The 24,801-nt window shown below is 47.7% G+C and overlaps 1 protein-coding gene, 1 long non-coding RNA gene and 3 other non-coding genes across 6 annotated transcripts; all 5 read left to right on the top strand.

The window, feature by feature from the left end:
* Window positions 1-3,770: 3,770 nt before the first annotated feature.
* Window positions 3,771-8,659, top strand: LOC140900416 (uncharacterized). 2 transcript variants are annotated; one of them, XR_012155622.1, is made up of 6 exons: window positions 3,771-3,826; window positions 5,244-5,321; window positions 5,900-5,960; window positions 6,791-6,885; window positions 7,347-7,482; window positions 8,316-8,659. It is a non-coding gene; the product is annotated as an uncharacterized LOC140900416 (long non-coding RNA). The 2 variants fall into 2 exon arrangements; XR_012155623.1 differs by having other exon boundaries at window positions 7,347-7,778.
* On the top strand, window positions 5,532-5,675 carry LOC140900603 (small nucleolar RNA SNORA16B/SNORA16A family). Its single transcript, XR_012155672.1, has one exon. It is a non-coding gene; the product is annotated as a small nucleolar RNA SNORA16B/SNORA16A family (small nucleolar RNA).
* LOC140900604 (small nucleolar RNA SNORA44) lies at window positions 6,519-6,651 on the top strand. The gene has a single exon (XR_012155673.1). It is a non-coding gene; the product is annotated as a small nucleolar RNA SNORA44 (small nucleolar RNA).
* LOC140900610 (small nucleolar RNA SNORD99) lies at window positions 8,126-8,197 on the top strand. Its single transcript, XR_012155679.1, has one exon. It is a non-coding gene; the product is annotated as a small nucleolar RNA SNORD99 (small nucleolar RNA).
* An 8,706-nt stretch (window positions 8,660-17,365) lies between the features above and the next one.
* Window positions 17,366-20,922, top strand: RAB42 (RAB42, member RAS oncogene family). Its single transcript, XM_073318094.1, has 2 exons — window positions 17,366-17,613; window positions 20,119-20,922. Exons 1-2 carry the CDS (start codon window positions 17,366-17,368, stop codon window positions 20,540-20,542), a joined length of 672 nt encoding a protein of 223 aa, XP_073174195.1. The 3' UTR covers window positions 20,543-20,922.
* The last annotated feature ends 3,879 nt before the right edge of the window (window positions 20,923-24,801 follow it).

The following is a 24,801-nucleotide window of genomic DNA, read 5'->3' as shown; positions in this document are numbered from 1 at the left end:
GGGGGGGGCTTTAATGCAGTGTTGAGAAACTTCCAGTGGCCTGGTGTCCATTGGTCAGTTGGAACCCAAGTTAAATGTAGTCTTAATAACAGGGACAATTTTTTCAGACATCTACAGAAAAAGCCCAGGTTCATTAGCATTTGGTGGAGCCCGACACACCAGACTGCCTGCATGAGTAAACTAAATTCTATTTTTCGTTCATCTCACTCAAAGCAAGAAATCAATGGCAGCTCATGTTAAAACACACTGCATTCTGTAGTTTATACATTGCCCTGTAAAACCAACCAGGGTGCTCTTTTTTTCTCTTTTCCGCCTGCCCACAAAGCATTACATTATTCAGAAGTGATAAGATGCTTCTGTGGGAAAGGTGCAAATGGCTTTGTTTTATCTAAGAACATTCTGCATGGTACACTCTCTCTGTTTGCAGGACAAGCTCATAGTCCTTGTCTCATAGACAGTGGCTCATACTATACCCAAGATTAAATCAATTGCAGCTTTCACAGCTAATATATTTAATCTTTATTTCACCAGTGTTAACATGTTATGTCTCTTCCCCAGCACCCCATACCCACATGGAGAAGTTACAGGCACTAGAAGTATGCAGCTGAGGCCTCGTTTACCAGCTGGGAAGCTGGTAGGATTGCAGGCTATTCTAGCATACCACTTGACTTCTTGACTGTAGGATGTTATTAACAATATCAGTGTAGACTCTTACCCCTATCAGGAGGTCTAATCCAATAACCACAGTGACCACAGTGACCTTCAATTCAGACATAACGTAAATGGCACAATTTGTGAGTGATTTCTTTTCCCCGCTTTGGAACTCCAAATACCTATGCTCTTTAGGCTCTGACGTGACCAGGCCCTGCAAGCAATCTCTCTGTTTTGGACAATATGGAACATGTGGTCTTTCTTCCCCTTTAATATTTTGAAGACAAATTCCGTTCACCAACTTTTCAGACAGATTTCAAGTTATGAGTGTCAGTTCAGACCCTGTATCCAGGGAAACAGCAACAGTCAAGGCATCCTGGGGGAAGGAGAGGTGGAATGCTTTTGGGGTGGAATTCAGTCCCTGTGAATTTTCTGGGGGGAAGACTTCTCCACAAAGTTTCCAGAGGGTGGTAGACTGGAAATCTCACACAATTGTTTCAGAAGGAGGGGGTTGGGAAAAACCTCACTTGTGCTTTTGGAAGAGGGGTATGTATGGAAAATGGAATCCTCCTGCTGCTTTTGTGGGAGGGGGGAACGGGGATACACCCACCTTCGCTGCTGCTTTTGGGAGAGTAGGGAGAACGTACACCTTACATGCTTTTGAGGACAGCATGGGACATGTTTCCCCCGCATTCTCCACACTTTTGAAGGAGGAATGGAGAACACATTTTCCCCTCTCCCACGCATTTAGATGACTAGGAAACATGCCTCCCTCCATGCTCTGAGAAGGGCGTGGACAGAAAAAACACAATGCCCCCGCAACACATGCTTTCAGGTGGATGGGAAACATGCCACCAACATTTGGTTTTGGGGATGGCATGCAGGAATATAGCCCCTGCACTGTGTTTCCTTAAGCTTTATTTTGTTGGGGGGGAGGCGGGAAGAGGGAGGGTACATCCCTGTCTCATGTGGGCGGATGAGTGGAACACACCCCTCCCCCATACACGCACACTTTGGAGGAGAGGGCGGTGGGGTACTACATCACCTCCAGACTTTTTGAAGGGTGAAGAACCCCAGGGTAAAACCTGAATGAGGCAGGGATCCTGTGGAAGAAATAGCAGGTGATGGTATCTTTAAAGTCTGTATCCTATTGTATATGCACAAGGGGGGTGTGAATTAGAATCATAGAATATCAGGGTTGAAAGGGACCTCAGGAGGTCATCTAGTACAACCCCCTGCTCAAAGCAGGACCAATCCCCAACTAAATCATCCTAGCCAGGGCTTTGTCAAGTCTGACCTTAAAAACTTTTAAGGAAGGAGATTCCACCACCTCCCTAGGTAACGCATTCCAGTGTTTCACCACCCTCCTAGTGAAAAAGTTTTACCTAATATCCAACCTAAACCTCCCCCACTGCAACTTGAGACCACTACTCCTCATTCTGTCATCTGCTACCACTGAGAACAGTCTAGATCCATCCTCTTTGGAACCCCTTTTCAGGTAGTTGAAAGCAGCTATCAAATCCCCCCTCATTCTTCTCTTCTGCAGACTAAACAATCCCAGTTCCCTCAGCCTCTCCTCATAAGTCGTGTGTTCCAGTCCCCTAATCATTTTTGTTGTCCTCCGCTGGACTCTTTCCAATTTTTTCACATCCTTCTTGTAGTGTGGGGCCCAAAACTGGACACAGTACTCCAGATGAGGCCTCACCAATGCCGAATAGAGGGGAACGATCACGTCCCTTGATCTGCTGGCAATGCCCCTGCTTATACATCCCAAAATGCCATTGGCCTTCTTGGCAACAAGGGCACACTGTTGACTCATATCCAGCTTCTCGTCCACTGTAACCCCTAGGTCCTTTTCTGCAGAAATGCTGCCAAGCCATTCGGTCCCTAGTCTGTAGCGGTGTATGGGATTCTTCCATCCTAAGTGCAGGACTCTGCACTTGTCCTTGTTGAACCTCATCAGATTTCTTTTGGCCCAATCCTCTAATTTGTCTAGGGCCCTCTGTATCCTATCCCTGCCCTCCAGCGTATCTACCTCTCCTCCCAGTTTAGTGTCATCTGCAAACTTGCTGAAGGTGCAATCCACACCATCCTCCAGATCATTTATGAGATATTGAACAAAACCAGCCCCAGGACCAAGCCTTGGGGCACTCCGCTAGATACCAGCTGCCAGCTAGACATGGAGCCATTGATCACTACCCGTTGAGCCCGAGAATCTAGCCAGCTTTCTATCCACCTTATCGTCCATTCATCCAGCCCATACTTCTTTAACTTACTGGCAAGAATACTGTGGGAGACCGTGTCAAAAGCTTTGCTAAAGTCAAGGAACAACATGTCCACTGCTTTCCCTTCATCCACAGAGCCAGTTATCTCATCATAAAAGGCAATTAGATTAGTCAGGCATGACTTGCCCTTGGTGAATCCATGCTGACTGTTCCTGATCACTTTCCTCTCCTCTAAGTGCTTCAGAATTGACTCCTTGAGGACCTGCTCCATGATTTTTCCAGGGACTGAGGTGAGGCTGACTGGCCTGTAGTTCCCAGGATCCTCCTCCTTCCCTTTTTTAAAGATGGGCACTACATTAGCCTTTTTCCAGTCTTCCGGGACTTCCCCCGATCACCATGAGTTTTCAAAGATAATGGCCAATGGCTCTGCAATCACATCCGCCAACTCCTTTAGCACTCTCGGATGCAACTCGTCCGGCCCCATGGATTTGTGCTCGTCCAGCTTTTCTAAATAGTCCTGAACCACTTCTTTCTGCACAGAGGGCTGGTCACCTCCTCCCCATGCTGTGCTGCCCAGTGCAGCAGTCTGGGAGCTGACCTTGTTCGTGAAGACAGAGGCAAAGAAAACATTGAGTACATCAGCTTTCAGATGGCACAGACAAGACAGCCTCAACTCCGGAGCTTCCTAACTTTTCAGCCCCTGGCTTTGCAACCTCAGTGTGCCTATGCTAGTTACAGGCTAAAGGCAGGTCGCCAGACAGGCTGCCTGGATACAGGGGGCAAGCGAGTTGAACTACAGCTCCCAGAAGGCTTTGCAGAACGCCCTCGCGGAGGAGCCAATCAGAGCATCGCCGCTGGCAGGGCTGACTCTTAAAAGCCACGTTCCGGAGACGCCTCCCTCTTTTCCTGTGTGGTCCGCGGCTGGGTGCGCGTGGGAGACGATCGCTCGGGTAGGGCCCGGGGGCGTTTGCAATCCGCCGCCATCCTCTCTTCCCCGGGGGCGTCTGGGTGCTCTGCCCCCTGCAAGCTGAGCTGGGGCTGCTCAAGTTTCTGGGGGGCGGGTTGGGCTGTAATATTTTGTAGGTGTTGGAAATACAAAGGGTCCCTCCCTGGGCCTCCCCACGGAATGGGGCTCTGCAGGTCCGGGGTGGACTCCCACCTGGCTGGGGCGGGCAAGCGCTGATCCTAGCAGGGGCAGCTGGGGAGAGCCCTGCTGGGGACAAAAAAGTGTATCCGCATCCGAGCTGCAGAAATGGCCTGTGGATTCGCAGGGCTCTGCTTACTCTGGCCGCGCTGCGCCTCCAAGCCCCCTGGGCTGGGCTGGGGGGCAGGGACACGGACAGGGGGCTGCTCGGACCCCCTGCCCAGGGCAGGTGGAGGGTCTGCACCGCAAGTTCCTCAACCTGCCCACCCGGCTCTTGCTGTCAGAGCCCTGGGATATAAAGCCGTTCCCCCGGGGATTTGCAGGGCTCTACAGCTGGGAAGACTTAAAGGGCTGTTTAGCTGTAAATCCGGGGAGGCTCTGTTGTGGGTCTGGGGGGAGAGGGTCATCTGGGTTTGCACCTCACTATGTGCCTGAAAGGGTCTCCTGTGTTTGTTGCTTAATTTGTAATTAAAGAGGTGCTGGGGTTCAGGCAGTATTTTTTTTTAAACTTGTGAGACTGACTTGGGAGGTGCTGGAGCAGGAAGTGAGCATGGCCCTGGGGTCTATCCCACGAGCCTGTGAAGAGGCAGCTAAGCACCCTGTGTGCAAAGGCTGATGCCTAGTAGTAGGGATGGGTGGTTGGTTTTGCACACAGGAACAAAACACTGCAGGAAGCTGTGTGCCTGCAAATTGACAGAGGCCTGTGTTTGGTGGTGTTAGAAAGGGGGTGGTCCTGAATAAGGTGTTTCACTAGGTGGGTGAATTTTGTGTATGGCAATAATATGAGGCCCGAAAGCTGTCTTAGGAGGTGGAAGAGAGATTCCCCTCACCCCCATTGAAGTGCCATCTCCACTATTTCACATGTAGCGAGGTCGTGAAGCCTTCAACAGCATCTGCTCCCCAGACTTGTGTAGATCCTGCCCAGAGTGGGGTGATTTAAATAATTGATTTTTAATAATTTTTCTATTTGCGCTTCAGTTAAATTGATATAAGCATTAAAACAAGTTGGTCTAAAACTAAATAGAGCCTTTACACTAGATTTGGTACATCTTTTTGCTACCTAGGTGGGTGTACTATAACTATACACCTGTATTTAAGCAATTATATAGCTTAATATTCTTAAATTATCATTAATTTACATTTTTAGTATGTCATAAAATGGTGAATGATATATTGCTTATTTACTAGAGATCAATTTTTATCCTGCCATTCCTCTCTTCCAGATGCTGGGACGGAGCCTTGAGATGCTGGAACCACTCAGGCATGAGCCTGGTATTGCTTTCACTTGCTTTCCCAGCAGGGTAAGTGGTTTGCTCTACACTCGTGTTCCGTTGGGTTTTTAAAAAGCTGCCCGCTGAAGCGGGGCCGGAGGGGGGGGGGGGTGGGGTGGGGTGGAAGAGCGTGGCTTCTGTTGGTCAGCAGGTAAGCTGAGCAGCATGGTTAAGGAAGCCAACAATAATTGGGCATGCTTTGTTTGACTTTTCCTCCCCCAGAAGTGCCCTCCAACATTCCCACGGCCCTATCGAAGCTGCGTCTGTCTCTCTTGTGTAGCTGACGTGGTCAAAAAGGAGCCAAAAGTGACCTGTTTTCCTTGACGGTCGCTGTTCAGTTTGTTCCATTGTAACTGTCCAGCAACATTTCAGGAAAATACATGTGCTAGGAGTGTCTATGCACAGGCTTTGCCTGGCCCAGAGGTATCTAGGGATGGGAGAGGGGCCTGTATCTAGATACAGACTTGTAGAGCTATCTCAAGGACTGTTCATTTTCAGGCTTTGTCATTTGGAAGGGCTGTTTCCTGTTCCAGTAGCACTTCGTGTCCATAAGCCTGAGATTGTGGTGGGCTAATGGGCTGTTTGTTTTTTTCCCCCCTCTCTTTAAGTGAGGAGCTGGTGCCCCTGTCCTGGAGACTACCTGCTTTCACCTGCTGCCAAATCCGGCAGGTGAGTGCGAGATGTTGCTCAGTTTTTGGTGCTGGTTATTGGCTGAGTAGGAGTGACAATTGGTTGCAGAGCAGCCAGGTCTGTGGGGGCTTGAAGGCAAAATACTAAATGGGATGGAAACCACTTGCTGTGGTTTGCAATTAGCTCATGTTCTGGTGATCATTTCTGTCTCTCACCTTCAGGTTCAGAGTCCCTGGGGTAGCCCCTCTGCTGTCTCTGTGCAGGCACAGAGTGGGCCCTAAAGATTTACACCAGCCTTAGTGCCAGATGCTATTTCAGTCCCTCTCCCTGCAGCCTGGATTGCCTAGCACCCAGCAGCTGTACAGAGCTTTTGATCTGTTGATCGCAACACCTTTTATAAAGGTTGGTGGTGGTATCCCCATTTTACAGATATGGAAACAGGCACAAATAGGGGAAGGAACTTGGCCAGTGGCAGAGGTTGGAATAAAACCCAGCTCTCCTGAGTCTCTGTCCAGTGCTTTGTCCACTAGTCCACACTACCTATCCTTTAATCTCCCCATCCCCCCAGCCTCACTGAATGAGTACTGAGCATTTGGAGTGCATGTAAAACCAAGAGCTGTGGCTCAGTGAAATAGCCACAGGATCTCCAACTACATGCAAGAACAAGGAGGAGAGACTTTGGCAGCTAAGCCCTGTGTGCCGATGGCTGTCACTCACCTCTCCTATAAGCTTTCACTTGCAGGGCATTGGCTTATTTGATGTGGTGCTCTTCTTGTTTAGAGGCCCTTAATTGAATGAGTTCCTACTTCTGTGGCATCTGCAGCCCTGTTCTTAACTGACTGTCAAGATGGTGCAAATCTGTTTCCTAGGGCCATCTGGAGGCGCCCTTCTGAACCCTGAGCAGTTCTGAGATCTCTTGCCTGCTGGATGGCATGAAGTGGGCACACAGCAGCTATCATGCAAGGTGAGATTGACAACTCTCTTCAGCGCAGAAGTGGGGCTTCCTTCACCTCCAGATCCCTTTCCCATCAGATCTGAACACCGATCTCATGGTCAAAAAAGGAGGGAAAGTGAAATGCAAGTTGGTCCCATTCTCTCTGCTAGAACAGTTCTGCACTGAGAGGGGGCTGGCTTGGAACACCGCAATTTATCTACAAAGCCCTGGGTGAAATGTAACTCTGTATAGTGGTGTGTGGGGGGGGGGTGTCTAGGTAAATATCTTAAACTGCTCAGTGCAACTTTCTTTTGGAATGTGTTAATAAATTAGGGCCAGAAGGGATCGTTAGATAATGCTTCTCCTCCCCTCTTTGAATTTCAGAGGGGCTGGTGTTTTGGGCTGTATTCCTGCTGATTTGGTGCATTCTTCTGTACATAAAGACCTGTGTACTTCAGATCTAATTCCAAATCCGTTTTTGCCTTTCACAGAGATCTCTTGCTAAATGGAAGAGGCTGATGCTGCCAAGGGGAGCTAATGGACTGGCCAGTCGGTCTTGCCACCTAGTGGAACATGATAGTGTCTCCCAAGGGGCTAGAACTCTGGAAAGACCTGTGGATGGGCAAAGTAAGCTTCCAAATAACTGAGCTAAAGAGCCATTGAGCTAATAATTGTCATGTTTGACATCCCTGACCAACGCTCCAGATGCAGAACAGACAGATTCTAGAGTTAGTCACTCTGATTTGACTCTGAACTGGTATTAAAACAAGACACCCCCACCCCCATATGACATGGCAACAGCTTCAAAAACCTTGATGGCTAACTTGCCTCCTGGGGCGCATGGCATCTTAAATGGCCTTACTCTCACCATCTGAACACTACAGGGACTTCTGAAATTAACTTTATCCATAGACTGATTTCAGGTAAGTCAGCTTAGCACTATTGATATTCATGAAACTAGGTAAGTTTCCACCAGCTGAGGATCTGGCCCCATATCTCAGGGAGTAGGACTGCTCTACTCAGAGCAGCTGGTGGCTGCTTTAGTAAAAAGGCTGTTCCAATCATTGTAGTGAAACTTAAATTGCACAGAGGTAGCTAACTGAAGTGTGATTCCTCTGACTTGTTCTGAAGGCTCTAGCACTGGGGGTTTCTCTGCAACCATATGAGCTAGAAATGTCACTCAGTGACAAGCTTGGTTTCTGCAGAAACTGAGTCTAATAGGAAATGCTGGTGCAATGCACAGCCACATACAGACCTCTGCTTAACTCTGCCTGGTCAGTGATGACTCCTTTTAAATGGTGACTGTTGGATGAATCCTGCGGATATGGGGCTGAGGCCAGGCACCCATCGTTAACAGAACAGCTGGGCTGTGTTTAAAATCCCTACCTGGTGTGGTTGGGTCTAGCAGGAAGTCAGGCTGCACACTTCACTCCATAGCTACCTTTATTTTTTTTTTTCAGATCAGAGTGGAACATAGACTGGACTGTCTCCTCCAACTTTCAGTCCCTCTTAAAAGCTATGTTTCTGCTTCCCAAAGAACATTATCCTGCATAGAAAATCCTCTTCCCTTACCTCTGTCTGCCTGTTCTTGGACTGCAAGCTCCGCAGGGTAGGGGCCCATCCCTTCTCTTGCGTATGAAAATTACCTAGCGCTACTCACACATCCTGGGAAATTGTTTACAGGCTCAACTGCATCTGTATCAATACACAATACAAGGACTGTCCTTTCCAGAGAGCTTGTGTTCTTAGTAAAAACTCCCCTGTATAGGGAATCAGGAAATAATAAATGCAGCAGTCAAAGAAATTTTTGCCTCAGACTTTTCTGTTCAAACTTTTAGTTGGTAATTAAACTGACTGGCCTATGGTCTTGATTTCTGTTCCCAGCTCTGCTGCTGGGTGAGCTAGGCCTGTGGTTCCCAACCTTTGTGGGCTTGGGACCCATTTGTAAATGTTTATGTCCTGTTGTGACTCAGTAAATAGTCTGGGGGTGGAGGCCCTGGGGTGGTTTCGGTCAGATCCTGTCCCCCAGGGGGTTGGGTCCTGCCTGGCACTCACCCCACAGTGATGGCTCCTGTGCTGTGGGGCTGGCTGGGTTTGGACCTGCTGCCCTGACTGGACCAAGTTTGAGTGTGGAGTTGTGAGCTGGCTCTGGGGATTGCAGTGCCACTGACTCAAACTTGGCGTACCTGGATTCCTGTTGTGGTGATGTCTGGGCCAAACTTGAGCTGCCCTGGGTCCCCAGAGGTTGCAATGCGTGGAGCACAGAAGTGATCCCAGCCAGCCCTGTGGGACACCAGCTGCCACACAACCCTTTATTTTGGGTGCCAACCCATGGCTTGAGAAACCATGAGCTAGGGAAAGTCACTTTGCTTCTGTGCCTCAGATTCCCAAGCTAAAATGTGCCTTTTTTGTAAAGCACACTGAGATCTAATGATGAAAAGATCTATGTAAGCTAGGCGTTGTGTAAGAGCTAGGTGTTCCCAGATTAACAAGGGTACTCTGAACTGTAGACAGACAAAAGATAACTGTTAAGGTTTTTCTGACCTTGTAGGTGGCCATGGTGGTGAGGTGGGTTTCTATCCAAACATTACTGGAGAGACTAGAGAAAGTGAATTGAAAATCCCTGTCTTACAGGGATTTTCAACTCAGCAATGATGGAACTAAAAGCAAATCAACGGGCTGGTTAATAAAGTCAGGCGCCAGAAAGGGGTATGGTTACTGTTACTGTAGCAGCTGCAATATAGACAAGGCCTAAGTGATAATTTGTCACTGCATTCAAGTGACCCTTACTTTAGTTGCAGGTATGTTAAAATGAGAATGTGGGGAAGAAGGCAAACACCAATTGTCACATGGTGCTGCAGGCTAGTAGGGTCTTTACTGTTTTCCTATTGATTTTACATGCTCAGATACCATGGTGATGGGCAGCAGAATAATACCCTAGGATAAGATAGTGAGATGGGAAATTTTGTCCATTACCAGGTAACACCCCCTACTAATCTTCATCCACGTTACAAACCCACCCCAGTTATGTATTCTGTTTGTAAAAGCCAAATGCAGGGGTGGGGGCCACTTACCACCTTTCCCAAGTCTGTCAGTGTGGGTGTGGGCTGCGTTTCCCCCTCCACGCTTAAACCAGGGGTGGGAAGGATTTCACATGCTCCCCAAAGCCCATGAGGAGACACACATCCCTTCCCTCCTCTCCCCTTGTTACAATCCTGGACATAAGGCCACATACCCCTTGCGGGAAGCCTGGGGCTGAGGTTGTTTCTTCCCTGAAAATATTGCTGAGGCAGTTTCCACTGTGAAAGAGTGGGTGGAATCAGCATTCTCTAACTAAGGAAGTCAGGGGAGGGCTGCATTCCCTCTGCCCCATAAGCATAGGTGCAGGAATTGCCATTCTCCCTCCCCTGAAAGCAGTGGGGAGACTGTGTTGGATCATATTAAAGAAGTTCTGTATTAAAATCACAAATGAGTTTGATTCCCCATAGTTTAAATTCCAGGGTATTCCTAATTAAGAGGTCTCTTGGTTTTTGGTACTGTTTCTCTCCCTCTGTGTGAAACTTGCAAGCTGCTAATTGTGTTAGTACATTCTAAGACAATCTGTTCTCAAAGCAATTCTTTGTAACAACTACTCACACAGAGAGACTCAAAGCAATACTCTGTAACAACAGAAACAGCACCCAGAGACTCCCCGCCCTTTTCTTGTATTCATCTTGCTTTAACAATTGTGATTAAAATAAAGATAGAGGATGTATGTAGATGGATGCTTGGTGTGGATAATAACTGAATGATCAGGGAGGTGCCAGCCTAAGAATCCAGTGTCCATTGGCTGAAGAAGGCATCAAGTGGAAATAACCAGAGGACCCCTGGAGGGCAGACTGGAATCCACCCAACAGCCTCAAGAATGGGAGAACCAAAGAAGATAACATCAGGCAGCACAGAGCTGTCAGGAATGTGCCATCTGCTGAGTGATTCAGCAACAGCATGATGAAGCAATTCCCACAGACTGGCATAAGAAGAAATTACTATAAAAATGGACTCTAGAAAGTGAGAACTTTGGGGTCTGAGTCTGCAAACCAACTTCCATGAGCATCAGATGTGCATCTGATGAGGCCCTGCTCCTTCCTCGTGTCCAGGCCACCTGACCAGTGGCTTGGCATGAGCAATTCCTAAGGCTGGTAACTATGATAACAACCTTGCAGAACCTGTGTGTGTTTGTATGAATGAATGTGTGAATAAATGAGATTGAATGGAATGTTATAGCTATAACTAACTGCTTACTATGATTCTTTCTGTATTCACAATAAATATGGTATTTTGCCTTTTCCCCTTTAAGGTCCTGCTGGTTTTTATTTTATTGGTATCACAACTGACCCTGTGGTACTTAGAAAATGAAGCCATGAATTTAGATGCCTAAGCATGGATTTGGGAGCCAAGATTCAGGCACCCATTTGCTGCCCCAAAAAAATCATCTCGGCCTAGAAATATCAAATGGGTACAAATTGGGTTGTGGCTAAAGAAGGGGAAATGGGCTGCCAATGGGAGACTTGCGTTCACTTTCCACTTCTGCCCTGTCTCATTGGGTGGCTCCTGCTACTGTCCCCACAAAACGGATAAAGAATGAACATTATTTCCTAGGCAAAGGCGTTAATTTATTGATGTCTGCAAAGTGCTTTGAGAGCCTCGGCTGGAGTGTGAGGAAAGGAAAGGTCAATATGTTGCATGAGAACTGCTGCCCCACGAAACTTCCCACCCCGTGGTGTGCTTGAAGGATCTGCCTGTGTCAAGCATTGTCAGCCCTTTGCTCAGCCTTCCGTAGTTGCAAAGACCCTTGTAATAAAAGAACGGCTCCTGATGCTATTGGGTGATGGGAAGCGGGTGTAGAGACAGAACAGTATCTATTACAGATGCTCCATGAGGTGCCCTGCCCCAGCTCCATCCTTCCTGCTCCCAAGGTGCAGAAAGGGGAGAGCTGCAAACAGCCATACAGGAAAGTAACCCTGTCCATTCTCCTCCTTTGTACCCTGTCCCTTTCCACAGTTAAACCTGGGTGCTGAGAGCATTTAACATGGATGCCTTACTGCCCGTGCTGGGTCCAGCCGGCTCGGTGGGTGGTGGCAACAGAAGAGCCCGGAATTAAACTGATTATGAACAATAGGGATGGGGGTGCAGGTCATAGGGGTCAAATCAAGGATCCAGAGGGTGTCACTGAGCAAAGAACTTCAGACAGTGCCCAGTGATCTGAGTAGGAGCCTAGAGTCAGTGGCTGCTGCCAAGAGGATGGGTACACGAACAGACAAGGGACTAGAAAAAAAGCCCCACAGTGAGAGGGGAGCCCCCTGCATCCAACTTGCTGGACTGATGGAGGGGTGATTTGGCCAGTACCAGGAGGAGGGGGTGCCAGCCTGTAAACTGAAATCCCTTATCCACAAATAAGCTACATCACCAGCAGTAGCAGGGCAGATTTCCCCCACCCCCACCAAAGTGTTCCCACCTTGAGAGGGGGAGCATCTCCATGGCTCACTTTGTACATAGCTGCCTCTCCATTGCAAGGGCAGCTGGTTAGCAGCATCTGAGATGTTTGTGAGCCTGGAACACTTGTTCAGGAGGAACATGCTGGAGAGCCCACAGCTCATATCAGATGGAAGCAACTTCTAGCACCCAGGACAGCCCTGGAGTAAGTTGGGTGCCACTCCTACAAACTTCAGTGGCGAATGCATCCACTTCAGCCTTAGGCCTGGTCTGCACTAAAAATGGTTTGCCACAGAGGGAAGATGCAGCATATCTCACAAAGCAGTGCTTTTGCCAGCATAGCTTAGACCCGTTCCCTGAACAAAATAAGTATACCAGGAAAAGTGCCATTTTGTCAGTATAACTGTGTCTATGCTGAAGCTTTTACTGGTATAAAAATGTAATTAAAAAAAAATCACACCCCAGCCCACATTGCTATAGTGGCCACAATTCTAATTGCAGACGTGGCCTTACTCACTATGGGTCTGAGCTGGATTTGAAGCAATGACTCTTCCAGCGCCTTAGGCATTCGCTAAATTTGTTTGGTCACCTTGGGGTTTAGCGGTAGCCATAAAGCAGTGTGTGTGGATCCCCTCCGAGCTCAAAGTCAAAGCTGCCCTGAGCCGATGGCTCATCGGGCTGGCAGTTAAGGCATGTCAATTTCATAGCCAACAACATACAAGAGAGCAACGTGACCGGTATCAGGTTGGACTGCTTTGGATTGCCCTAATTTCTGCAGCTGGGTGAAATATCTCTTCTCCTCATCTTCCCGTCAAATGAAACAAAGGTGATGATGAAGCACGTGAGAGATGGGGACAAGGCATTCTCAGGTGAGCGGCTCCGGCTATGGAACGAACTTCCAGAAGGGACCCGGTGCCCCCAGCTTCTGACCATTTGTAGGAACTGCTGCAAAACTTTCCTCTTTGAAAGTCTTTCCACCAAAAGGGACACTCGCAACATGAACACCCCCTTCTATTCCCAGCCCCTTGCCATCCCCCATCACCTTCTGCCAGCCCCCCTGAGCTTGGCTGTAGACAATGGATCGTGTGGTGTGGTCTGGATGGAAGCTGGAGGCATGTAGGTAAGCATAGCGGTCAGTAGGTTTCCGGTATAGGGTGGTGTTTATGTGACCATCGCTTATGAGCACTGTAGTACACAATCCATTGTCGACAGCCAAGCTCTAGATTAAGATACAACCACATTTGCTCCAACCCCTCAGACAGAGGCAAACACCTACAAGATCTCTATCAAGCGTTCTTACAACTACAATACCCATCTGCTGAAGTGAAGAAACAGATTGACAGAGCCAGAAGAGTACCCAGAAATCACCTACTCCAGGACAGGCCCAACAAAGAAAATAACAGAACACCACTAGCCATCACCTTCAGCCCCCAACTAAAACCTCTCCAACGCATCATCAAGGATCTACAACCTATCCTGAAGGACGATCCCTCATTCTCACAGGTCTTGGGAGACAGGCCAGTCCTCGCTTACAGACAGCCCCCCAACCTGAAGCAAATACTCACCAGCAACCACACAACAAAAACACTAACCCAGGAACCTATCCTTGCAACAAAGCCCGTTGGCAACTCTGTCCACATATCTATTCAGGGGACACCATCATAGGGCCTAATCACATCAGCCACACCATCAGAGGTTCGTTCACCTGCAGATCTACCAATGTGATATATGCCATCATGTGCCAGCAATGCCCCTCTGCCATGTACATTGGCCAAACCAGACAATCTCTACACAAAAGAATAAATGAACACAAATCAGACATCAAGAATTATAACATTCAAAAACCAGTCGGAGAACACTTCAACCTCCCTGGTCACTCAATTTCAGACCTAAGAGTCGCAATTCTCCAACAAAAAAACTTCAAAAACAGACTCCAACGAGAAACTGCAGAATTGGAATTAATTTGCTAACTGGACACTTAAATTAAATTAAATCAGGCTTGAATAGAGACTGGGAGCGGATGGGTCATTACACAAAGTAAAAACTATTTCCCCATGCTAATTTTCCCCTACTGTTACTCACACCTTCTTGTCAACTGTTTGAGAGGGGCCATCCTGATTATCACTACAAAAGTTTTTTTCCCCCTCCTGCTGATAATAGCCCACCTTCATTGATTAATCCCGTTACAGTTGGTATGGCAACACCTATTTTTACATGTTCTCTGTGTATATCGATCTTCCTACTGTACTTTTCACTGCATACATCTGATGAAGTGGGTTTTAGCCCATGAAAGCTTCTGCCCAAATACATTTGTTAGTCTCTAAGGTGCCACAAGTCCTCCTCGGTTTTTTTGCTGATACAGACTAACACAGCTACCACTCTGAAACCTGGGGCTAGATAGATAGATAGATTAGAGAGATAGATGATGGGTGTATAGGGATAGATAGATTAAATTAGATAGATGGGTGTTGGAGATAGGTAGATAGATATTCAGAAATGCTCAACACTCACCCACAGTCAGAGGCCAGTCTTTCAAAAGATTCCAGCTCAGATCTGCAAAGTTATTTAAGCCTCGACCTCCCATTGATTTCAGTGCATTGGGTGCTCAGCACTTTTGAAAACCCAGCCATTGTGGAGAGCAGGGCCGAAGCGCCCACATTTCAGTTAGTTCACATCCTTGTTCCACTATCTCACTTTTTTCCTTTCCTGACTCTGACTCCTGTCATTTAGCCCAGGAAGATGTTTTATTACCTGGAATAAACAGACCCATCGGGTGGAGGGGACAGATTGTTTGCTGATAACAAAGGAGGCCTCCATGCCTCACTCCACAGGGAGGCAATGAACAAGCTGCTATTGTTTGCAGAGTCTTCAGGACTCCTTTATCTGGAGACAATTGAATCAGTTCATTTGATCCATTCTTTGCTTTGCTCCATGTGTTTGGATTTTCTTCACAGACAATCGCTTTCCTAATTAAGTCAAGGTCCCTGTGTGCACTAGGAAAATTCCCTCTTAATGGTTCTCTCTGTCCCTTCTGATCCCAGGGGCACAACAATGGAGCTGCTTGGATAGACAGGGCCAAACTGTCACATTAATGGAGAGAGAAAAGGAGTATTTGTGGCACCTTAGAGACTAACCAATTTATTTGAGCATAAGCTGTAGCTCACGAAAGCTTATGCTCAAATAAATTGGTTAGTCTCTAAGGTGCCACAAGTCCTCCTTTTCTTTTTGTGAATACAGACTAACACGGCTGCTACTCTGAAACCTGCCATTAATGGAGAGATCCTCCAGGGATCAAGCTTGCTTGGGTGGACTAGAGGCCAAACTGTTTTCAACCCCGGTGGAGAATGAAGCAGAGGCTGAACCTGTTGATGCCTCTAAGTCCCTTTGACTTAAACGGAGCCAGGATGTCATGTGGTGTATTGAGAACTGTGCTGAAATTACCAGCTATCACTTTAAATTTGAAGGGCCTTTCTGCTCCTGCTTGCAGGTTAGGGGCTCTGAGGGTAGCATGGGATTTGCATCAAAAGCAGTCTGGAGCAAGGTGGGGTGAGTTGTGCTTCGCTGCCTTAGGGGGCAGCCTGTGGTGTCACTCTGTATTGGGCTGCGGTGTGTGAGATTTCTGGAGGCTGTGCAATAAGTGGTGCATTGCAACCTTCCAGGAAGAGCATTTATGGTTTGAGTCTCCCAAGCTAGCGCCTAAAAATAGCAGCATGACTGTGGCAGCATAGGTGCGGCTCGAATACAGAGCCAGGTGCTCGGGTGGGATTGTGCTTGGGACGGCTGGCTTGTGTCATACACGCGGTCTCACTAAATGATTCCAATGGTCCCTTCTGGCCTTGGAATCTAGGAATTTTAATCACCATCCCATGTAATGACCATCCCAGCACACTGTCTATACTTGAGTTCCCCCCATTGCTGCTATCAATGGCGTTGCACTGGTGATAGCAACCGGGGAAAATGTTAAGGGGGTGAGGGGGAAACATAGTGAAGACACAGCCGGGAGTCAGTACAGACGGAAACAATAGAAATGAGTAATGCAAACCTCACTACCAATCCCAAATGACCATTAACATTCCACTGCTGGTCTTCCTGCCGGATAATGATCTCTCAAACTGGGCTCCATGGGGCACTTGCTGGGGGTCTGTGGAGAGCTGGCTAGGCACATGATCGTGGTTCTTCATTACTGAATACCAGGAAACCAAGCTCTTTCCTAACATTACTTTCCCCTATAAGTAATTGCTGTAATTGCCACATGGACTGTCAGTGCTCCTGAATGGGAGTGGAGATGGTCTCTATTCAAATGCAGATCAATGAGTGTTCTTTCAGTTAACATGGATAGTTGAGACACTGTGGAACTGACTAGTACAAGAGGTGAAGAAAGACCCTAATAAGAACACGTCTTTCTAAAGTGTCCAAGGTGACATTAGGCTGGACAAAACATTGCAGAGGGTATATAAACCCTCATGTTTCATGGCATAAACCAACCACAGCCTGTGGTCGGGAAGAAACTTCTCCTGTGGGTATAACTGTCCACTGTGGAGTTTCCTGCACAGACCTTTGAAGCAGCAGGTGCTGGACACTGTCAGAGACAGGACACTGGGTTAGATGGACCCCAGGTCTGATCTGGTCTGGCAACTGCTACATTCCTAGAATTGCATCTCCCCCACCTCCCCTGTGATCCTGACAGTAATCTGATACAGCGGAGTTGTCTGTTTATTGGCGGGGGTGGAGGTGGGGGGGAAGCTGATAGGGCCTGAGGCTGGGAAAGGGAATGGGGGAGTGTCTCTCTCCCCATAGCAGAACTTTGCTCCCAGAGGGGACTCCACTAGGGTGGGGTGAGAGGAGGTTAATGGGATGAGGGTGGAGACCTCTGGTTAAATTCTCTCCTTTGTCTCTCTCTCCTGTCATTCCATGCCAGGATCTGGGTTTGTAACCTCCTCCAGGCCAATTCACCCAAGGCTTCCTCTGGGGAATCTGCATCTTAATTCAAAGGCTGCTCCAGTCCCACCAAGCCCCAGCCCTGCTGCTCCTCCTTGGAATGGAGCCGGTGCCACCCCCTCCGATCTCTCACCTGAATGGTAACTGGCACTACCAGTTCCGGATCATCCTGCTGGGGGATTCCACCGTGGGCAAGTCCTCCCTGCTGAGGTGCTACGCTGAGGGCTCCTTCATCCCGGCTCCCTGCCCCACCGTGGGTGTGGAATTCTACAGCAAGATGATGGAGCTGCCTCCGGGCATCAAGGTGAAGCTGCAGCTTTGGGACACAGCTGGCCAGGAGAGATTCAGGTGAGGAGGGACCAGAGACCCAGATCGCCCCATTTCACACCACGGCACCCAGCGCACTGGAGCTACCTTACCCTGCAGGCTCAGACACTCCCATCCAGAGTCACAGGCCCACCCTCCAGTCACTCACGCACACACACCCAGAGTTATAATTTTCCTGGCATTGGCACAGCCCTGAGATAAGAACCTTAGGAATCCCTGAGACGGCCCTTACCCATATACCAAAGAGATCCAGTCTGCGGAGACCAGATCCCTTCAGAGAGAGACACACACATAGAGAACCCTCCATCTCTCCAGACACACAGATCCCTGCCTGCCCCTCCAGACCGGACACATATACCCATAACTGGGGACCCAGCTCACCAGCTCCAGACCGGTTCCCTTCACCCCAACACACACACATCATCCCTGATCTGGTGCTTTCTCTTTCCTGCCCCAATGGCCTGAGCAAGGGTTGTTGTTTTTTAAAAAAAGGTTTTTGTTTCCAGTTTTCTTTTCTTTACAGCTTTGTCAATGTCATGCTGTAGCATGATCATGTGCATGATGAAGTCACCCAGTCACGCTTGTGTGTTTGCACTGAGGGGCCTGGGTGGGAGGGGTTGCATTGCAATAGGAGAGTGTGGGGTTTTTGTTATAGGTAGGGTTAATTCCAACTGTTTATTTGGCTGTCAGTAACCCCCCACTCATTTTTTACTGGGACCTGCCTTTCTTATGGAGAAAGAGCAGCAGGAAAGAGCGTGGACAAAGTTTACAGCACTGGGGAATCTTGGGGTCTAGAAGGGCAGGGTTTGCTATTGTTGCGATCTGAGTGGGGGCGTGGATGGTTCTGTTCAGTGATTCCTGCAGGCTGGAGAAATAATGCCTCTGTGTGTGAAAAAGGATCCAACTAGCTGAGAGCCTTGTTTGCTGGGGGAGCTGAGGGTTTGAGATCAGAGCGGCTGGCGATGGCATAACTAGTTATGGGCCTGGTCTGGCACATCTACGCAGGGGAACCGCTCTTACCACTGCAAACAGCCCCACTGAAATCAGCTCTCCTGTGGGGAGCTACAGCTGCAGCTTATATCAGTTACAACTACTAGGTGCTGCGGTTTCTGGTCATGGGGGGGACGTTAGCTCTAAGGAGTGAAGGGGCAACTAGCACTGAACACCAGGCACGCTCTCCCTACCTCATGGCACACACGCTACATGGAGCACACCAATGCAGCACAAAACAACTGGAGTAGGGCCTAGGGCAGGGGCCTATTTAGGTGCCTAACTCCCCTGGGCCAGAGGCCTTGAAAACCCTCACTATTCCAGTGCTCCCATAACACAGTGAGGGGTGTGGTTTTAAAATCTAGCGCATGCCTCCCTAGCCCGGTCTCTAAGGTCTACATGAGCTGTGCTTGACTTGGGTCCAAGTGTGGGGCACAAAGATGGTTTTAAGCCAGCTCTGAAGCTCCCTGGTCCAGGGACCAGTCAGGGGGTTATTTGGCTCTTGGCACAATTTAGAGATGTTTCAGGGCTGCTCTAAATTACACCAGCCAGGGACCACAGGCACTGCAACTATGGCGTCCTTTTCCTGGCCATGCTGAGGACTGGGCGGTGCAGTGATATAGAGCTACTACATCAGTCTTGCATAACCCAGGGATTCCTCTTGTGCAAGGAGACTCCTCACCCACATAGCCAGTGACGCTTTGCTGGATCATAGGAGAGAAGCCAAACCATAAGGCCAGTCTTTGATGGATCTGCTCCCAGAAAAAAACCTCTTAACATAGATCCTTAAAGACTGATGACATAATGGGGATCTGCCCTTATTTGTCTTTGTATGATGTCTGAAGAAAGCCTGAAACATTTCTTTCCTGCTTGTGTTTTATATTAGAAGTGTCAGGACCCTCATGTCTTGTCTTCCCTGGTTCTGCCGAAGGGCTCCTTGGAGCACCAGAAAGGTGGATTGGGTGGTTTCTCAGCCCTTACCTCAAGGGGTGAGGGCATTTAACCTTTAACAACAAATGTTTTTCTCTTCAGTGTGTGCAATGTATTTGAGTCAAATAGATGTTAACAGAAAAAAGTTTCAAGAAGTTTGACTAAAAATCACTTCCCTGATTAATTCATCAGGTTTTATTTCTTTGCCATCTCTGGGGCCCAGATCCTTAAAGGTATTTAGGTGCCTAACTCCTATTGAAATAAACGGGAATTAGGTACCCAAATACCTCCGAGATGTGGGCCTGGGGCCACAGTTTGGTCTCTAGTTATCCACAGAGTCTTCCAGAAAAATAAAAAGGAGGCAAGACCTGAATTTCTAATGTAAAAGATAAACGTGGGGGGACACCTCTCCCAAACCTAATGTTTATGTCATCAAGTAGCAAAGAAGGGCAGGGCCCCAGCTGAGTGTGGGGTTGAAGGTAACACATGGCCCAAAGTGAGTAAAAGCCAGTAGGGGCTTAGAAGACCAGCCCTAGTCCCTGGATGGCATTTGCAGGTGAGAAGCAATGTTAAGGGCTCACTGAGTTGTTACGTTTGTGTTCCCAGATGCATCACCAGGTCTTTCTATCGGAATGCTGTGGGTGTGCTCCTGGTGTTTGACATGACCAACCGTAAGTCCTTCGAGCACATCATTGAGTGGTACCATGAAGTGGCCAGCATCCAAATTATGGAGAAGGTCATCTTCCTCCTGATTGGCCACAAAAGTGACTTGAAGTCAGACTGCAAAGTCTCCACTGAGGAGGCAGAGGGGCTGGCAGCCTCCCTGGGCATAGGCTTCATTGAAACATCTGCCAAAAGCAACACCAATGTGGACTTGGCCTTTGAGACCTTGACCAACACCATCTATGAGGCTCTGAAGAACAAGGAGATCGATCTGCAGGAAGGCTGGGATGGGGTGAAGGTGATTCACAAGAGAACCTGCAATCCCCAGAAGAAGAGGCGAAAACCACAAGAAAAATGCCAATGTTAACCCAGAAGTTAGGGACTAGGACCTGAAGTAGGGATGGAATTGGTGGAGGAGAGACTGGATGAGCCGATTCAGAAATAAATTAGGGATGGGCCTGAGATGCAAAGTTGGAGGATCAGGGGGATGGGAGTTCTGTTTGTCTCTAGGGAAAATAAAAACCTCCAGGACTTGCTTTCACCCATTGTAGTAGGTGACTTCCATCAGAATAGTAGAAAGTGCACTACTGCCCCCTTTAGGTGGAGAACAGGGAATCCAGGACCAGTGACCCACCACTGACTAGCTGCTAGAGGCTTTCCCTTGGTTCTTAGCAGGGGAAATCCCTTTTAATACACTGCAGGACTGGCTCTAAAACTTTTTAATTACTTATTTTTAACTGAATTTTAGGACTAAGAAAACCTTTAGCAATCTAGGAGTGCAGCTCTTACGGCATTACAAGGGATTAAATCCCCAAATCCCTGCTTTATTGAAACATGCCAGAGACTTTAGCTTTACAAAGAAACCGGCATGGCCTGATTTTGGGTGCCTAAGGAATGTGGTGAGTGAAAGAATTCTCAGGACATGAGGAAGCCAATTAGATGTTTCCAGAGGGTAGAATTCAGTTGCAGTGCTCAGTGCAGAGGGGTGAGATTCACTCCTTTGCAAAGGGCCAGTATCATGCTTAGGCACCCTTTTAATTAATTTGTTAATTGTAGAACAAATTGCTCATTTTCTAGCGTAACCCTATACTATTTGGTCTAGACTGAGGAGACCTTAAAAGTACATTATTAGTATTCCATCAAGATCGGGACCCCATTGTACTACGTGCTATACCAACATATAGTAAGAGACAGTCCCTGCCCAAAGGAGCTTGCAATTTAAACAGATAAAGGGGTCAGAGGGGAAACTGAGGCACAGAGCAGGGAAGTGACTGGCCCAAGCTCATAGGCAGAGCTGGAAATAGAAACTATGTCTCCTGTCTGTCCCACAAGTGTCTGTCCAGTCAGCCACACTCCCTCGCTGATCATGCTCCTATGCTCAGCCTTATGGCTTGATTGCATTTGAACACTTAAAAACTGCTATGGTAAACTCCCAGGGACAGATTTCCCCCTCCCCTATCTCTGTATAATGCCATAGATTTCAATGGCATAGCCTGGATCTAAACAAGAGTGACATTATGGTACCATCTTGCATCTAGTTAGAAAAATCCAAGCTCTGTTCCTCCATAGCCAGGCATACTGCATCTGTCGAAAATCAAGTGCGCATTAAACGCCCTAGGTGAAATCCTGGCCCATGGGAAAACTCCCGCTGACTATGTAGCACCAGGATTTAATCCCAGTGTATTTACAGGTGTCTGTTATTATTGTTTGTGGGTATGAAGCTGTGCTACATATGGACTAGTGCAATCCTGCTACTCTCATGTTTCCAGCTTGTATGGATTCTTTATTAAAAATAAATCATTTCCTTTGTATAATTTGGTGCTTCCTTCAAGATTGGGGGTTAGGAAGGAAGAAAACTGTGCCAGATTATACAGCAAAAGGCCTTCTGCTGATGCTCTGCACTTCTGTGGCTCTATTTTATCTGAGGATCTTAAAACCATCAATAGTTTTTAACTAATGAGGCCTCACCCGCCTCCTGTGAAGGGTGGAAATATTATGTTCATTTATAGATGGGTAAACTGAGGCACAATAAAGTCAAGTGACTTGATCAGAAAAGTGGCAAAGCCAGGAGTCCTGATGTCTAGGACACCTTCCCTATTCACTAGGCTGCACTTTCTCCCCCTTAAAATAGTTTTAAACTTTCAGTTTAAATTAATAATTCTTTCTGGGGACAAAATAATCCAGTGGCTTTCAACTTTTCTAGACTACTGTACCCCTTTCAGGAGTCTGATGTGTTTGGCTTACCCCCAAGTTTCACCTCACTTAAAAATGACTTGCTTACAAAATCAAACATAAAAATACAAAAGTGTCACAGCCCCACTAGTACTGAACAATGGCTGACTTTCTCATGTTACAATTATAATTATAAAATAAATCAACTAGAATATAAATATTGTATTTACATTGCAGTGCATAGAATATCGAGCAGTATAAACAAGTCATTGTATGAAATTTTAGTTTGTACTGACTTCGCTAGGGGTTTTTTAATGTAGCCTGTTGGAAAACTAGGCAACTATTTAGATGAGTTGATGTACCCCCTGGAAGAGCTCCGCATAGGCCCAGGGGTACACGTACCCCTGGTTGAGAACCACTGAGCTAATCTGTCAGCTCTTTTTTTCTATTGTACCTAGCCTAGCTATCACATTTCTTATAAAGCCACCACTGCAGTATCTGGGCCCATTGGTGTTTCAGTTCTGCAGTAATCACATGATTTTGCCTGGTTCATGTGTCACTGGAGATAGGGAGAACAGGAGGACTTGTGGCACCTTAGAGACTAACCAATTTATTAGAGCATGAGCTTTCGTGAGCTACAGCTCACTTCATTGGATGCATAGAATGGAACTCGATAAGTTTATGGAGGAGATGGTATGATGGGATAACATGGTTTTGGTAATTAAATATTCATGGTAAATAGGCCCAATGGCCTGTGATGGGATATTAGATGGGGTGGGATCTGAGTTACCCAGGAAAGAATTTTCTGTAGTATCTGGCTGGTGAATCTTGCCCATATGCTCAGGGTTTAGCCGATCGCCCTATTTGGGGTCGGAAAGGAATTTTCCTCCAGGGCAGATTGGAAGAGGCCCTGGAGGTTTTTCGCCTTCCTCTGTAGCATGGGGCACGGGTCACTTGCTGGAGGATTCTCTGCTCCTTGAAGTCTTTAAACCACGATTTGAGGACTTCAATACATAGGTGAGAGGTTTTTCGCAGGAGTGGGTGGGTGAGATTCTGTGGCCTGCGTTGTGCAGGAGGTCAGACAAGATGACCATAATGGTCCCTTCTGACCTAAATATCTATGAATCTATGATATAGTTATATATATACACATACAGATAAGTTGGAAGTTACCATACAAACTGAGAGGCTAACACGGCTGCTGCTCTGAAACCTGGAGATAGGGAGGTAACTGTGTGGGGATTGTCAGATACTGTTAATTCAGAGGAGTCCTAGGGTCTGTGTTATACAGATAATTAGACTAGATAGTCATAGTGGCCCCTGCTGGCCTTACGCTCTATGAAACTCCAGAATCAAACTGAGCAGGATCTCCCTAATCTAGTCTCTTCAAGTTCTCACGCTGCTCTCACCACTAGCCTCGGAGGGGCCCTTTCCCAACTTCCACCCCCTTGGCGTGGAGCCACATGGGGAAAAGTGCTGAGGCCTCCTCACCCTGTCAGCTGCTGCAGCAGGACGTGGTGTAATGGGGGCGTTTAACCAACAGCCCATCTTTGATTCAGTTTGTAGAACCTCCTGCTGCTTGGTGGGCCAGCAGCAGCCGGAACTGAACCTATGAATGCTGCATCTGAACCCATGAGCTGCTACTGCCTCAGCGAAAAGGCTCACCTCTGTTAAACTTATCGGAGGGGCCCCAACCTGTACATGTGTGGCCCAGACACCACTGGCGGGGAGGGAATAGCGCCACCACATGGAGTAGGTGTGGGTTACGTCTGCTTGACACCAGTGAGGCAGTAAGGAAGAGTCTGTCACTGCAGCCTGGACTGATGTTTTCAAATCGTTGGGGTGAAACCGGACTCAGATTTGAGTGAAGCTGGAGCTGATTTTATTAATTCAAATACAAGTATTCCACAGGCCCAATCAGCCGTGCAGGCACCAGGCAGGTCTTGCATTAATTCATGCCCAGTTGCAATATCAACGCTTGGCCTTTGGCGGCAGAGTGCACAAGGCATGAATGAACACAAAGCAATACATGCCCTGTCTTGGCTTGTTGCTTAAACATTCTCCCAAGGGAAACCAGTGGCTCTGACAACACATCTCTGCTTACCCCAGGGGCTCAGCTCATGCCCAGGTTGGCTGCGGCTGGGCGGGGAAGGAACTGCCTTTAAAAGCCAATCTTATTAAGGGAATGTGAAAGTCTTTTAAATATTCTGTATAACAGCATACTAAAATGGAGTCCATCTCTAGGGCCTTCCAGCCAAAGAGCTCAAACCCTTTAAATTTGGACTAAGGGCTTGTCTATAATCTGGAATAAAGTAAAGTGTGGATTTAAAACAGATTAACTATTCCTGATTAATCCTGTGTGTGGTCATTCTTATTCTGGACTAAGTATGTCTACACACAGGGACGTGTAGGTTTTTGGAGGCCCAGGGCAATATCTGACATGGAGGTCCCCCA

This window comes from Lepidochelys kempii, chromosome 19 (assembly GCF_965140285.1).
Source record: "Lepidochelys kempii isolate rLepKem1 chromosome 19, rLepKem1.hap1, whole genome shotgun sequence".
NCBI lineage: Eukaryota > Metazoa > Chordata > Testudines > Cheloniidae > Lepidochelys > Lepidochelys kempii.
The sequence above is the reverse complement of the archived record's forward strand: the minus strand, read 5'-3'. Positions and strand labels throughout refer to the sequence as shown.